General features: G+C 35.3%; 1 protein-coding gene across 8 annotated transcripts in view; it reads left to right on the top strand.

Moving 5' to 3' along the window:
* The window catches only part of ZNF283 (zinc finger protein 283), a 41,666-nt gene that overhangs the window by 4,053 nt on the left and 21,192 nt on the right, over positions 1-16,421 (top strand). For 5 of the 8 annotated variants that reach the window (XM_077131586.1, XM_077131579.1, XM_077131580.1 and 2 more), the window contains 3 exons: positions 7,596-7,709; positions 7,928-8,016; positions 9,738-9,864. In XM_077131586.1, coding sequence (XP_076987701.1) covers positions 7,948-8,016; positions 9,738-9,864 — 196 coding nt within the window. In that variant the 5' untranslated portion in view covers positions 7,596-7,709; positions 7,928-7,947. Of the gene's footprint in view, positions 1-4,362; positions 4,399-7,595; positions 7,710-7,927; positions 8,017-9,737; positions 9,865-16,421 lie in introns of all 8 variants that reach the window. The other 3 variants (XM_077131582.1, XM_077131583.1, XM_077131584.1) reach the window with 1 other exon arrangement.

Below are 16,421 nucleotides of genomic sequence, written 5' to 3'. Positions count from 1 at the left end.
GAAGGCTATAGTTAGAAATATTCACATAAATCATCAATTTTCACAGAAAGACCAGATTGAGCCTTTGGTTAGTTTTCAGGTGTCAGTCTAATCAGATCATATTCTCTGGGCTGTTTGTTTGTTTTGTATGCTGTATGGCCAGGGTTACATTTCATTCTTTTTCCATGTGAGTATCCCGTTATTGCAGTGCCATTTATTGATTTTTTGTTGTTGTTTGTTTGTTTTTTGCGGAAGTGCATGGGCTGCGAATCAAACCTGGGTCTCCCACATGGCAGGCAAGAATTCTACTACTGAACTATCCTTGCACACCTGGAATGGTTTTATAATTTCAAATTGTGTCTCTCCATCTGCAACTTCTGGGAGGAGGAGATATTTCTTTCATATCTTTCTGAGAATCCTTTTTTTTAAGAGAAATTGTGGGTTTACGGAATACCATGCATAAAATACAGGATCCCCATATACCACCCCAGTACCAACAACCTGTATTGGTGTGGAACCTGTATATTTTAAGCCTTAACTTCCTGTTTCCTATCCCTAGCCTGTCTCTTGGTAACCTATAGTTTAGATTCTGGCCTTATGGATTTGCTTATCCTAATTATCTCAAATCAGTGAGATCATACAATATTTGTCCCTTTGTGTCTGGCTTATTTCACTCAATATGATGTCTTCAGGGTTCATCCATGTTGTTGCATGTATCAGGACTTCATTCCTTTTTATGGCTGGATAATATTTCATTGTATGTATATACCACATTTTATTCATTCATTGGTTGATGGACACTTGGGTTGCTTCCATCTTTTGGTAATTGTGAATAATGCTGCTATGAACATCAGTATAAAATATCTGTTCGAGCCCCTGCTTTAAATTATTTTGGGTTTATGCCTAGTAGTGGGATTGCCATATAATATGGTAGTTCTATACTTGGCTTTCTGAGGAACACTCAAACGGTCCTCCACCACGCTGCACCATTTTCCATTGCTGCCAGCAATGAATGATTGTTCCTATTTCTCCACATCCTCTTCAACACTAGTTATTTTCCATTTGTTTAATAGCAGTCATTCTAATGGGTGTGAAATGGAATCTCATTGTGGTTTTGATTTGCATTTCACTGATGGCTGAATGATGTTGAGCATCTTTTTGTATGCTTCTGGCCATTTGTATACCTTCTTTGGAGAGATGGCTGTTCAAGTCTTTTGCCCATTTTTAAATTGGGTTGTTTGTCTTTGTTGTTAAGTTAAAGGATTTTCTTATATATACTGGATATCGATCCTTTATCAGATATATGGTTTCCAAATATCTTCTCCCATTTTGTAGGTTGTTTTTTTACTTTCATGATAAAGTCCTTTGAGAAACACAAGTTTTTTTATTTTGATGAGGCCCCATTTTTCTATTATTTCTTTTATTGTTTGCTTGGAATGTAAAGTCTAAGAAACCACTGCCTAACATAGGATCCTAAAGATGCTTCGCTATGTTTTCTTGAAGGAGTTTTGTAGTTCTAGCTCTTGTATTTAGGTCATTGATCCATTTTGAGTTGTTTTTTGTATGTGGTGTAAGGCAGGGGTCCTTGTTTTTTTTTTTTTTCTTTTGCAAATGAAGATCCAGTTTTCCCAGCACTATTTGTTGAAGAGACTATTCTTTCCCACTTGAGTAGTTTTTGCCACCTTGTCAAAAATCAGTTGACCATTAATGTGAGGGTTGATTTTTGAGATCTCAGTACTATTCCATTGGTCTGTGTATCTGTCCTTGTGTCAGTACTATGTGGTTTTGATTACTGTGGATCTTATAAGTTTTAAGATTGGAAAGTGTGAGTCCCCCAACTTTATTTTCTTTTTCAGGATGTCTTTAGCTATTCAGGGCTCTTTACCTTTCCATATAAATTTGATGATTGGCTTTTCTATTTCTGTTGGAATTTTGATTGGGGTTGCATTGAATCTATAATTAATTTGAATAGAATTGACATCTTAATGATATTTATTATTTCAATCCATGAACACAGTATCCTTCCATTTATTTAGGTCTTCTTTAATTTCTTTTAGCAATATTTTGTAGTTTCCTGTGTACAAGTTCTTTATATCCCTGATTAGATTTCTTCCTAGCTACTTGATTCATTTAGTTGCTATTGGGAATGGACTTTTTCTTTGATTTCTTCTTCTGATCATTCATTGCTTGTGTATAGAAGCACCCCTGATTTTGGGGGGTTGATCTTGTACCCATACACTTTGCTGAATTCATTTATTAGTTCTAAAAGCTTTGTTGTGGATTTTTCAAGATTTTCTGTGTATAGGCTCATATCATCTGCAAATAGGAGGTGTTGTACTTCTTCTTTTCCAGTTTGGATGCCTTTTATTTCTTTTTTTCATCTAATTGTTCTGACAAGTACTTCCATTACAACACTGAATATGGTGGTGACAGTGGTTATGCTTGTCTTGTTCTAATTTTAGAGGGAAAGCTTTCATTCTTTTATAATGAAGCATGATGTTAGCTGTGGTCCTTTCATATTTGCCCTTTATCATGTTGAGGGAGTTTCTGTCTATGCCTGATGTTCTAAGGTTTTTATCATGAAAGTGTACTGTATTTTGTAAGTACATTTTTTGCATTGATTGAGATGATCGTGTGTTTTTTTTTCCTTCCTTCTATTTAATGTGGTGTATTACATTAATTAATTTTTTTTTTTAATGTGGAACCAACTTTGCATACCAGGGAGAAATCCACTTCATTATGGTGTATAATTCTTTTAATATACTTTTGGATTTGGTTTGCTAGTATTTTTTATTGAGCATTTTTGCATCTATATTCATAAGTAATATTAGTCTATAGTTTTATTTTCTTGTAGTATTTTTAGTCACCTTTGGTATAAGAGAATGTTGGTCTTATAGAATGAGTTAGGGAGTGTTCCTACCTCTTCCATCTTTTGGAAGAATTTGAACAGAATTAGCATTAATTCTTCTTGGAATGTTAGGTCGAATTCCCCTGTGAAACCATCTGGTCCTGGGGTTTCTTTGTTGGGAGGTTTTGATAACTGATTCAATCTCTTTACTAATTGGGTCATTGAGATCTTCTGTTTCTTCTTGAGTCAGTATAGTTAGTTTGTATGTTTCTAAGAATTTGTCCATTTTATCTAGTTTATATAATTTATTGGCGTGCAGTTTTTCATAATATACACTATAGTCCTTTTTATTTCTGCAGTGTCAGTAGTGATGCCTCCTTGTCTTTTCTGATATTCTTTATTTTTGTCCTCTCTCTTTGTCAATCTAACTAAAGGTTTGCTGATTTTGTTGATCTTTTCAAAGAACCAACTTTGATTTTGTTTGCTTCCTTCTGCTTGCTTTGGGTTTTGTTTGCTCTTCTTTTTCTAGTTCTTAAATTTTTTTTTCAATCTCTCTCTTTTATTTTATTTTAAATTTTTATTGATATATATTGTATATTCACATACCATGTAATCATCCAAAATGTACAATCAATGGTTCACAATATCATCATATAGCTGGACATTTACCATCACAATTGACTTTTTTGTGAAAAGTAACATATATACAAAAAAACAATAAATTTCAAAGCATATTGCAACAATTAGTTGTAGAACAAATTTCAGAGTTTGGCATGGGTTACTGTTCCACGATTTTTGGTTTTTATTTCCAGCTGCTCTAAGATACTAGAGACTAAAATAAATATCAGTATAAGAATTCAGCAATCATACTCATTTGTTAAAACCTACCTTCTCTGTATAATGCCACCATCACTTTGATCTTTCTATCCCATTCTTTAGAGTTATTTGGGCTAAGCCTATTCTAGTTTTTTCATGTTGGAAGGGGCTGTCAATAATATGGGATGGGGGATGGAACTAGTTGATGCTCTGGAGAGGCTGGCTCCTCTGCTTTTCAGGACTTACCTGGTTCAGGGACCCAACTGGAAGGTGTAGGTTTCTGGAAAGTTACCCTAGTGCATGGAACCTTTGTAAAATCTTATAAAATGCCCTAGGTGTTCTTTAGGATTGGCAGGAATTTTTTTTTTTTAATTTTTATTTCATATGTTTTACTCGTCTGTTAATAAGGTAGATAAAAGGAGCATCACATGCAAGGTTTTCACAATCACACTGTCATGTTGTGAAAGCTATATCATTATACAATCATCTCCAAGAAACATGGCTACTGGAACACAGCTCTACATTTTCAGGCTGTTCCCTCCAGCCTCATAAACACTTTTTTTTTTATATTTTTGCATGAGCAGGCACTGGGAATCAAACCCGGGTCTTAGGCATGGCAGGCGAGAACTCTGCCTGCTGAGCCACCGTGGCCAGCAAAAATTTTGATGATAGGTTTCTGATTTGAGATCTTTTTTCTTTTTTTTTTTCCACATGGGCAGGCACTGGGACCTGAACCTGGGTCTCCGGCGTTGCAGGTGAGAATTCTACCACTGAACCATTGCTGCACCGCTCTCTTCTTTTTTAATTTAAGCCTTTAGAGCCATAAATTTCCCTTTCAGCAGTGCCTTCATTGCATCTCGTAAGTTTTGTTACATTGTACATTAATTTTCATTTGCCTCAAGATATTTCCTAATTTCACTTCTGATTTCCTCCCCTTAACACATTGGTATTTTGAGAGTATGTTGTTTAATTTCCACATATTTGTTAATTTTCCTTTTCTCCCTTTGTTATTGATTTCTAGTTTCATTTTGTTGTGGTCAGGGAGTATAGATTGTATGATTTCAATATTTTTGAAGTTATTGAAACTTGTTTGGGACCCAATTTATGGTCTGTCCTGGAGAATGATCCATGTGCTACACTCAAGAAGAATGTGTTTTCATTGGGTGCAGCCTTCTATATATGTCTAGTTGGTTTAGTAATACCATTCAAGTCCTGTACTTCTTTATTGATCTTCTGACTAGATGTTCTATCCATTGTTGAGAGTGGTATATTAAAGTCTTCTACTATTAATTTAAAACTGTCAGATTTGCCCTTCAAATCTGTCAGTGTTTGCTTCATATATTTGGGTCTCTGCTGTTAGGTGCATATGTATTTAAAATTGTTACATCTCCCTGTTGAATTGTCCCCTTTGTCAGTGTGTAATGACAATCTTTGTCCCTTTAACTGTTTTTGAGTTAAAGTCTGTTTTATCTGATATTAGTATAGCTACCCTAGCTGTCTTTTGGTTACTGCTTGCATGGTATATTTCTTTCCATCATCACCCTACTTGTATCTTTGACTTTAAGGTGAGTCTTATGCAGACAGCATATAGTTGGGTAATGGTTTTTTTTTATCCCATAGCTACCCTGAGAGGTGGGCCCCCAGTGATCCAAATTTACTAGTCAAAAGATGTAATCAGTGATCAACCATGCACTCCCCTCTTCTTGGGGAAGATAATTTTTTCTGTTCAGCAGCAGCTAGCCTGGGACTGGACCCCATAGTGGCCTTCCACAAGATCAGGGATGGGCACCAGTAGCTACCTGCCGAGAGAGCAATTTACAAGTCTTTATCATAATTTCTCAGCCTTTACTCTACCATTCTTTTCTAAATGCTCTGAAGTGTTCTTCTGACCTCTGCAGTTTCAAAATAGTTGTTTCAGGTAGTTCCTGCCTGTTAAATAGCTGTTTTGGTGGAAGGATTGCGTCCTGAAGCAAAATGTTTTGCCACCTTTCTTGGACATCTCTTCGGAAACCTTTTTTTTTTTTTTTTTTTTCATGAGCAGGCACCAGAATCAAACCCGGGTCTTCTGGAGAGGATGGCAGGCGAGAACTCTGCCACTGTGCCGAGAACCTTTTTTACTCATGTTGTTTAGTAAGAATAATGCGCTGAAGGTGGGGAAATGAAATTTTAGTTAGCATTATAAGAAAGCAGGGCTGAGAAGCACAGATTTTGCTATGAGGAAAATAGAAAGAGTGCAGTTAAATTTCTTTTATTAAAATGGGTTAAGGGACATGTAACAATTCTCCATTTTCAATAATAGTAGCTAACTTGTATTAAGCAATTATTTATGGCAGTAACTATTTTATGAATTTTTAAAATCTTCAACACAACGATCTGTAGTTGGCAGTGTTCTTATCTTTCTTTTTTTTTTTTTTTTTTTTTTTTAAGAGAGAGGGAGGAAGGGAAGGAAAGACAGAGAAGGAAGGAAGGATGGAAGGAAGAAAGGGAAACATCTTTAAACATTTTCTTGTTTTTTTTATTATATTTTGTTTGTTTTTTGTTTTGTTTTTTTTACATGGGCTGGGGCCGGGAATCGAACCGAGGTCCTCCGGCACGGCAGGCAAGCACTCTTGCCCGCTGAGCCACCGCGGCCCGCCCATCAGTGTTCTTATCTTTCTTTTATTGATAAGGAAACAGGTGTTGAGAAATTGGTAACCATAAAGTTCAGATTCATGCTCTTGAAGTTCTGACACTAGAGCTTTTTTAAGACTATACCTTCCACATTAAGCATCCATTACCGCCTGCCTCCTTTACTAAGAAATTGATCATTCATGTTTTTTCCCATCAATTAGTATGGGCTAATACCATCATTACTAATGAGGATATAGTGGATCATAATTTATTAATTCTTTTGTCTACTGATATTACATAGCTTCTGATTCTCAGGTATCAAAAATTGTTTTTGTTGAATATCTTTGTGCATACATTTGTGAATTTTTCTAGTTGTTTCTTAAAGGTACATTTTTAGAAGTGGAATTATAGGTAGAATTTTGCCCCAAAAGAGAGATTCTGTGGTAATTGTACTGGGGCTGGGGGCAGGTGGTAATACAGTGACCAAAAGATATATTTGCTTCCTTTAAGACAAAGAAGACAAAATTTGAATAAAAATAAGTGCAAAGCAGCCAGTAATAAAGGTCAATTGAGCATTGCAGTTGACCTGCCTTGGGAGCAAACAGGAAGATAATACTATTGGGTCGTGACCAAATTTTACTGAATGTCTGAGAACTCTGTGGAAGCAAATGGAATATATTCTGTAAGCTTTATATCTTACAATTTTTATTTTATTATGTTAGTTGCAAAGTGAGACTAATAGAATCAGGTGATTCAGTAGTTATCTGTAGGGTAGCATATCTAAAAAGACAGGTTCAGAAGCAAGATACACCTTACCTATCTGTCTGAAATGAAGTGGGTCAAGACTGTAATAGATGTATAACATTTATTGGATAATTTCAGTCATTTTTTTTTCTAGGCTAGACATAGGCATACTTAGAAATCATAAGGTTAGTATAATGCATGGCTATGGTTGCAACAATTATGCAGACTATCTAAACAAAAAGGAAAATTTTGATCCTAATAAAAAAGATAAACAATGCTATAGATGATTAACTTTCCAACTTTTTTTCCATCGGGATGTGCATATATATATATATATATAGTTTTTCACCTCCTCATATATGTGTATTTTTAAAATGTAATGCTATTATATATCCCATAACTTATTTTTTCCATTGACAATATTATCTTGCGTATTTTCCCTGATTTGGCATATACCATAGTGTTCCATTCTATGGATGTTCTGATATGCATTTAAGCAGCTAGATTTTTGGAATCAGGCAATTGCCTGAATAATTTTTTGTACGTACTATCCTACTAACACACTTCCATGTCTTAATCAACTTTATTCACTTCTCAGGCCATGAAGGAGGCTCTAGTTGGACCATGTGGCCCCTTCTCAGATCTGAGAGGTGGGAATGGTGAGAAAAGGACCTGATCTAGCCAAGAGTGAACAGCGTATTCTTATATGCAGGTCAGTATCTCCAGAACTGGACACTGGCCAGAAACCTTCCTGTTGAAGTACCTTGGGGTTTGGGGAGAGAGTTTAGATTTCATAAATGGTGTGAGGGGTGATGGTGAGATTGGGTGGGAGTAGAAGCTGGAATGGAGTGAATAAAAGCTTATGTTAGCTTAAGTCATAATGAAATCACTTACACACAGCATGATTGAAGTTTCTTTATCCTTTTCCAGCTCTGGCTTCTCTGGACACTATGCTTTACTTGGTTGAAGAGCCCCATGGAGGATTAATTAGTTCTTTCACTTCTGGAACAATGACTGAAGTAAGTTGGTATTTCTTTCTTCTTGAAAAGTTGTGATTGTTAGGTCATGTGGATATTTTATTAATTATCCTAAAATTTTCTACTTAGGAGAACCTCATCCCTGAGCCTGCACCTCAGTTCCTCCTATTCCAGTGAAGAATGATGCCAATAGCCCAGAGTCCTCCCCATGCGCTACCTCCTTTTTCCAATCAGTATTGTTATATTCGTTGAACATATTCTTCAGGATCTCTTGTTGCTCCGTCTTCTATCATGAGCAGTGATGGGGTAGTGGAGGAATGGAGTCTCCTGAAGGAGCTTTTGTCAAAAAACATAGTTAATTATTAGCACATTTTTACTTGTATACAGGGGAAACCAATAGTAGATTGAGCACAAAAAGGATTCTTAGAAGAGAAGAAGGGAAGAGGAAAGAACCAAAGACTGCAGACATTTTGAAAACATAAACAATACCAATAAATGGACAGTTGTCAAAAAGGCCAGTCAGGGTATTCTCCCTTTAGACAGCTGGATAATCACCTGGGACAATAGTTTTCAGTTGTTTATGGATTCTCCAAAAGACTTTACGTTTTAACCGTGACATATCTGTGGCAAGCTGTCTCCAGCAGTGCCCTTTGTTAACATCTCGGTATATCCAAGTCTGTACCATTTCCCTTACCAGAATTTCTCATTCCCACCTCAAGTCTGGTGTATTGAGTTAGTGGTGTTGTATTACACAAAGAAATTTGGAATTTTTTCATAGACCAGAATTTACCTGAGAGATACGTTGGAATTTGGGATTGCTTGGTCTCAGCTTCAGTTTATGGTTAACTTCAAGCTTTGCAAAGCTTTAGGAGAGGGGAGTGAGTGGCTCTTTGCAGGGATTCCCTAAGAGATGAACACCAGTATCAAAATCCATTTTGTCAATATACAGATGTCTCGGGTGACATCTGTGTGATGTGCAATATCCTTCGTCAGTGTCATCTAATTAAGGAACAAAGAAGATGTTAAGTGAGGGATGATCAGTAGTAACAAGTAAGAAGATGACCCAGATGCATGAATACTAGATGATAGCTGATTCCTAGAATTAAGAAAATCCTTAGAAATTTTGTTCCACCTACAAATGTGAATATAATAGGGTACTTAATCTGATTTTCCATAGGATGAACTGATTTGCAGCTGATAAAAAAACTATTCTTCATAAGAAAAAACTCTTATTATGTAGTCTAGCAGAATTGTGAATGTGAGGCTTGAAGATATAACTTAATTTGATGGACATCATTTTTTTAATATAGAGATTTTATAATATATTTGGAAAAAAGTTTTCATGCTTTTTTTATGATGTAGCCATTCACATTTATAAGGTAAATACATAGTTTGTGAACTTACATATATAGACACTATTTTATTTAATAGAGAAGTTGGGATTTTTTAAAATATATATATATATATATATATATATATATATATATATATATATATATATATATAACCAGACAGTTTTGGGTAGCTGATTTATCTCACAGTATCCAGTAAGTTTTTTTGCTCTAATAGGATTCCTCTAGAACACGTAGTCACTTTGTTTTAGTTGCACTGATTTCCTTATTTTTCCTACTTGTATCACAGATTTCCGGCCTACTTTATTGTTGTATTCCCCCTTCTTACAGTGTTATTCTCCATACTCTCTTCTTTCCTCTTGAAATGTTTTTTTTTAATTTCACAAATAATATGTGAGTTTTTGGCTTTAGGAATTGGTGACATTCAGAGATGTGGCCATAGACTTCTCTCAGGAGGAGTGGGAGTGCCTGGACCCTGCTCAGAAGGATCTATATGTGGATGTAATGTTGGAGAACTACAGCAACTTGGTCTCACTGGGTAAGGTCTTCTGCCTGAAATAATTTATAATCTGTGGTATGAAATATGAGCTTTCTGCATTAGGAATTTCAGGGCTGTCTTTCAAGAAACACCTTCCTTTGACTTTCCTTTCATTACCTACTTCTCTTTTTTAATGATCAAGGGGCTGGATTTGGAGCACAGGACATTTATTTAATAACTATTGTAAAAATAAAAGCCAGGTTTCATACTGTGTTTTGCTTCACAATTTCTATAGATGCTCTGTGTCCTTGCTATCCAAAGTGTGGTTCTTTTCTTCAAGGAACCATAAGAAATCCATAACAGAGTAATAGAGTTATTGAAGGAGAGAGTACTAAGAAATTAGAGAGGTAGTTAGGCAGGGGATAGATGATAGACGTCTTATAGTAGGTTTTGGGGAGAAATATGGATTTTTTTTCCCCTCAGTGATTAGAAACCATGTTTTGGTTAATGTGTGTGTGTAAGTTTTTTTTTTTTTTTTTTTTTAACTTTTATTGTTAAGTATTAACCAAAAACCTAACATCACTTTATGGGGCTTGTAAGAAAACAGCATCTCAGGTTCTTCTCCAGCACTACTGAACAGACTCTTCATTTACATAAAATCCTCAGGTGATTCTTAAGCACATTATAGTGAGAAGCACTGTTCTATGTTATTTTCTGACCCACAATATACGGGCAGAACAGCCAGAAATGGCATCCTGATATGTTCTGATTTTCCAAAAAGCCTGGATTGAATGAACAGAATTAATTTATTACTAAAGTGAGCGCATTTCATTATTTACAGCAAATTTGAAGTAGGAAGTCTGTGAACTTTGGCATTTAACATTGAGTAATTAACCTGAAACTGTCTTATGAAACTTCTTGTTTTCCTCTTAGCAACAGCAATGATAATAGTAGTAATTAATATTGTGCTTCCTATATACCAGGCTCTGTTCTAACCACTGAAAATATATTAACTTATTTAACCTTTATACCTTATTAGGTAGGTACTATTTTATCCCCTTTCTACAGATGAAAATACTGAGGCATATAAAGTTTAAGTGACTTCCCAAGGTCACATAGCTGGTGGAAAGCAGTGGCAGGAATTGAACCTAGGAATTCTGGTTCCAGAGTCCATATTCTCAACCACTATGTTCCATTTGCTCTCAAGAGATGGAGCTTGAATGAGTTTAAAACAAGATTGCCTTCCTTCCTGTGGGATCTCATAGTCTTCAGTTCCATCATCCTTCTCTGAAGTCTTTCTTTTCCCTCAGGAATATTATTTTTACCTTTAGTTTATTGTAAATTAAATCAACACTGAATCAAAATGTTTTGAGTTTATAATTAAAAAAATATTTTCTACACCATTTGGTATTTCTTGTAAAGCAGGCACTCCATTTCTAAGCCAGATATGACTACCTTTTTGCAGCAAGTGGAAGAGCCCTGGATGGTTGTGAGGGAAGGGAAAGAAATTGGAACCTGAATAGGGTAAGACTAGGCAAAGGCAGGGGAAACCACCATTGCAGGGAACAGCCTCAGAGGTGACAAGAGGTGTAGGAGGAACACATGGGGACCAAGGCTGGGGGTGGAACAGTTGCTGAGAGCTGAAGTCCTGTGTTTTAGTTTATAAGCTGCCAGAATACAATATACCAGAAATGGAAAGGCTTTTAAAAAGGGAATATAATAAGTTGTAAGTTTACAGTCCTAAGACCATGAAAATGTCCAAATTAAGACATCCAGAGAAAGATACCTTAATTCCAAAGAAAGGGCCAATGAAGTTCAGGGTTTCTCTGTCAGCTGGAAAGGCACATTGTGATGTTTGCTAGCTTTCTTTTGAGGGTTCTTCAGTAACTTTCCTGGGGGCATTTTTTTTTATGCATCTCCAGAGGTGTCTGACTGTGTAGGCTCTGTCTGTTTTAAAACTTTTTCCAAAATGGCTCCCTTTTAAAGAACTCCAGTAAGCAACCCACTTTGAGTGCGTGGAGGCACATCTCCATGGAAACCATCTAATCAAAATTTACCACCCACAATTGAGTGGGTCACATCTCCATGGAAACAATCAAACAGATCCTACTCAGCAATATTGAATGAGAACTAAAGAACTTGGCTCTTCTGGGATATACAACATAGTCAAATGGGCACAGCCTGAGACCTGGGAGGAAATGGTGATAACCAGTTTGAACTATCAAAGGAACTTCATGTTGAACGCGTTTACCTTTCTCCTTATTTTTCTTCCTATATTTCCCTCACATTTCAGTAGATGTTCTCTTTCTTCTCCAGTGCAACTATTTTACCTGTATTTAACTGATTTTTACCTATTGTTTCGCAGAAAGACAGACAGACTGACACAAAACACCACAAGTATTCACATTCATTCGTATATTCTGCAAATGTTTATCAAGTGCCTACTCAATAAGAAGCACTATGCTGGATGCTAACAATACAGTCATGAACAAGATAGCTAATTTATCCATTCTTGTGGAGTTTATATTTTCATAGGGAGAAACATAAAATAAATGAATAAATAAATGGATAAATAATACTACAAATGAAACAGGTTTTGCAAGAAAAATAAGTGCATAAAAGAGTAGAAAAAGATGTAAGTTGACAGAGCTAATTTAGATAAGATGGTCAGGGAAGGCTTTCTTGAACAGAGACATAGAACCTGGGATCAAGTTGATGAATACCTGGGGGAATAGTACATCAGTCACAGTGAAGAGCAAATGCAAAGGCCCTGTGGTTGGAAAGGTGCTTTTTTTGGGAGGAACTGTAAGAAGGCCAGGGCAGAATTAAGTAAAGGAGAATGTACTAAGAAATTAGGTCAGGGATATAGGAAAGCGCTAGATATATACAGTTGTGATTTTTTATTTGTTTATGTTTTGAATTTGGATTGTTTAGTCGGAAAGAGTTCATAAGCCTTTCATATCTTTGATGCTTTTGAAGATTACAAACCATTTATTTTGTACAATGTCCCTCAAGTTGGGTTTGTATGCTATTTCCTCATATTAGCTTTAGGTTATGGCTCTTTGGCAGGAATATCACAGAATTGATGCTATTTTCTCCTTGCAGTCTGTCAGGTGGTGCAAGTGATTTCTGTCATTCATGATGATGCACACTTTGATCACTACATTGTGATGTTGACTGTCAGGCTTCCTCACTGTAAAATTTTTCTTTTTTCCTTTAATAGGTATTTTATGGGGGGGAGCTTTTAGACTATGAAATACCCCCTTCCTCTTCAAACTTTCCATTTATTCATATGTTGAATTTCTGTTGAATGGGTTGTAATTTGTTTTCTTCTTATTTATTTTGATGCTTGAGATATTTTTATGTCCCCAATTTTACCTTCATGATGACTTCTATGTTCTTATGGCATGTCCTTATCTGTTTTTGAGTACCTTGTTTTCTGATAAGATACTCCATGCACATCTTGTAGTTTCTTTACTCTAGTTCTAAAATTACCTGCTTCTCAAAGGTTCCTTGATTCCTTTTAGTGGACAATGGTAGTTAGAAGCCAAGATTTAAATACTAGATTTCTCATTACTGCTAGGGTGGGATTGCTGTCTTAGTGGACAGAACTAGGGAATATCCATATATACATACATGCACACACATTTGTATATGTGTGTGTGTTTATATTTATATAATTTTATATTTGTATATATTGAAAACCATGAGTTCATACTGATCCCTCCAATTCCAATCCAGTACTGCTGGTTACGTATCATTTTATTCACTTTCTGTGTTTCTACCTTCCTTCTCTAACAGTGAAAAATCTGGCTTCCACTATCTTTAAAATATTTACTTATTTGATCAATCTTGTTATGAATAACCAATCTCATATCACCAACGCTACCACCTTGATGATGTCATTGCCTTCCTCATCCCATTTGGGCTATGTCATCTGTGCCAAGAAGTCACTCACACACAGACACCCGTCCTAACAAACTGTGTTCTGATTCCCTACATGGAGCAGCCCTTTTGCTTGGACTCTCTTTGCCCTGCTTGACATTGAATACTCTGCTTGAACTTCCATACTCTCTCATATTGTCCTATGAATGACTACCTTCATCTGCTTCATCTAATAGCTGAAGTATTTGGTAGGGAAGGTGGGCTGCTCATTCTGTTAATGGTGTCTTACGATGAACAGAGTATATAAGTCCAACTTATGATTTTTTCCTTTTTTTGTGATTTCTTCTTTGATCCATCGGTTATTTGAAATGTTTTGTTTAATTCCCTCAAATGTGGAGATTTTCTAAATAGCCTTTTCTTCTTGATGTCTAATATAATTATATCATTATCAAGTAACATCTGCATGATTTTAGTCTTTTGAAATTTAGTGAGACTGTTTTATGCCCTGGTATATGGTCATATGTTCTAACTTCGTGAACGTTACATATACACTTGAGAAGAATGTGCATTCTGCATTTGTTGGATATAGTGTTCAATAAATATAAATTCAATCAGGTTGGTGGATAGTGTTAAAATCTTCAATATTCCTACTGTTTTTTTTGCTACTTCATCCTATGTGTTTTTTCTTGTTCTTTTATTGCTGAGAGGAGGCTATAGTTTCCACCTATGTTTATGGATGTCTTTTTCTGCCTTTAGGGCTAACAGTTTTTGCTTCATATATTTTGAAGCCTACTATTGGATACATATACACTGGGAATCATTATGCTTTCTTGATGAATCGATCCTTATCATCATGAAATGTCTCTGCTTATGTCTGGTAATATTCCTTGACTCGAAGTCTACACTGAAGTCTATATTGATTTGGATATCAATATAGCCATACCAGTTTACAAGATAAGTCTTTGTTCATTCTTTTACTTTCAACCTATCCATGTCTTTATATTTAAAATGCAGCTCTTCATCTAGCAAATAGTTAGATTGTGGTTTTATCCAGTATGACAACTTCTGCTTTGTAGTTGGAGGGTTGGCATATACATTTAATGTAAATGTTGATATGGTTGGGTTTAGGTCTAGTGTCTTGCTATTTGTTTTTTATTTGTCCTACCAGTTCTTTTGTTCGTTTTTTCCTACCTTTTTTTGGATTAATTAATTATTTTTCAGTATTCCATTTATCTGTTACCTTTTTAGTTATGTTTCACTCTATTACTAGTGGTTACATTTAGGATTAAAATGTGCATCCTTAATTTATCACAGCCTACTTAACATTAATATCATATTACTTTATTGTACAGTATAAAAATTTTACTACTCTATAAACTCCAATTAACTGCCTCCTGACCTTTATGTTATTTTGTCATGTATTTTACTTTTACATATGTTATAAACCCCATAAAAATTACTATTTTTGCTTTAAAGAGTAAGTTGTTTATTTAAATAGGAAAAAAAGGTACTTTTATCCTCCTATTCATCATTTCTTGTGTTTTTTCTTCCTTCTCATTGATCTGAGACCATTCAACCTGAAGAACTTTAGCATTTCTTATATGATAGTGCTGCTGGTTTTTCTGAAAATACCTTTATTTCACCTTTATTTTTGAAGGATATTTTCATTGAATATGGAATTCCAAGTTGATAGTTTTTCCTTTCTTTTCTGTGAACTTTTAAGAAGTTATTCCATTGTCTTCTGACCTTGTTTGTGTATGATGATATGACAGCTATCATTCTTACCAATCATTTTATGTATTCCTTATTCTCTTACTGTTTTTAAGTTTTTCTCTCTATTTTTTGGTCTGTAACAGTATGATTACAGATATGGTATTCCTTATATTTGTCATTCTTGAGGTTCTCTGACCTTCTTTTGATCTGTGTATTGATGTCTTTCATCAAATTTTGGGAAATTTCAGCCATCATGTTTTCATATACTTTTTTCTGCTTTTTCTTTCTCTCTTCTCCTTCTGAGACTCAAGCTACAGGTATATTAGATCACTTAATATTGTCTTATAAATCACTGAGGTGCTTTTCATATTTTCATTTCAAACTTTTTTCTCTTTTGTACTTCAATTTGGATAATGTCTGTTGACCTGTCTTCAAGTCACTGATTTTTTTCCCCCATAGTATCCAATTGCTGTTAAACCCATCCAGTGAAAGTTTCATTCCATATACTACATTTTCAGTTCCAGATTTACATTTGATCCTATGGGTCTGTTTCTATTTATTATATTTTCTGCTGGTCATGTGTCAAATTTTCCTGCTTCTTTGCCAGTCCAGTAATATTCTGTTATATACTAGACATTATAGATGGTATATTATAGTGACTTGGGAATTTAACTATCTTCCTAACCATTGAAAATTGTTCCAGGTAAATAAATTACTGACAGATCACAGTGATCTTTCTGAGGACTGATTTTTGGGCTTTTTGAGGGCAGATTTTTTTTGGTTTTGTCCTTAGGTTTTGATATAGCACTTATTCTAGGGCAGCAATTCTTAGAGTGTTATATGAACATCCTTAGGGGTCCCCAAGATCCTTTTAATGGTTCCATAAGATAAATGTATTCTCATAACAATACTAAGATGTTATCTGCCATTTTCACTATGGCGACATTTTCACTCATGGAACAAAAGCAGCGGTAGGTAAGCCTTCTCTTTGTTTTAGTATGAATCAAGGCAGAGTAACT

The sequence above is a fragment of the Tamandua tetradactyla genome, chromosome 16, assembly GCF_023851605.1.
Source record: "Tamandua tetradactyla isolate mTamTet1 chromosome 16, mTamTet1.pri, whole genome shotgun sequence".
Classification (NCBI taxonomy): Eukaryota; Metazoa; Chordata; class Mammalia; order Pilosa; family Myrmecophagidae; genus Tamandua; species Tamandua tetradactyla.
Note: the sequence above shows the minus strand (reverse complement) of the source record. Positions and strands in the feature narration are given on the sequence as shown.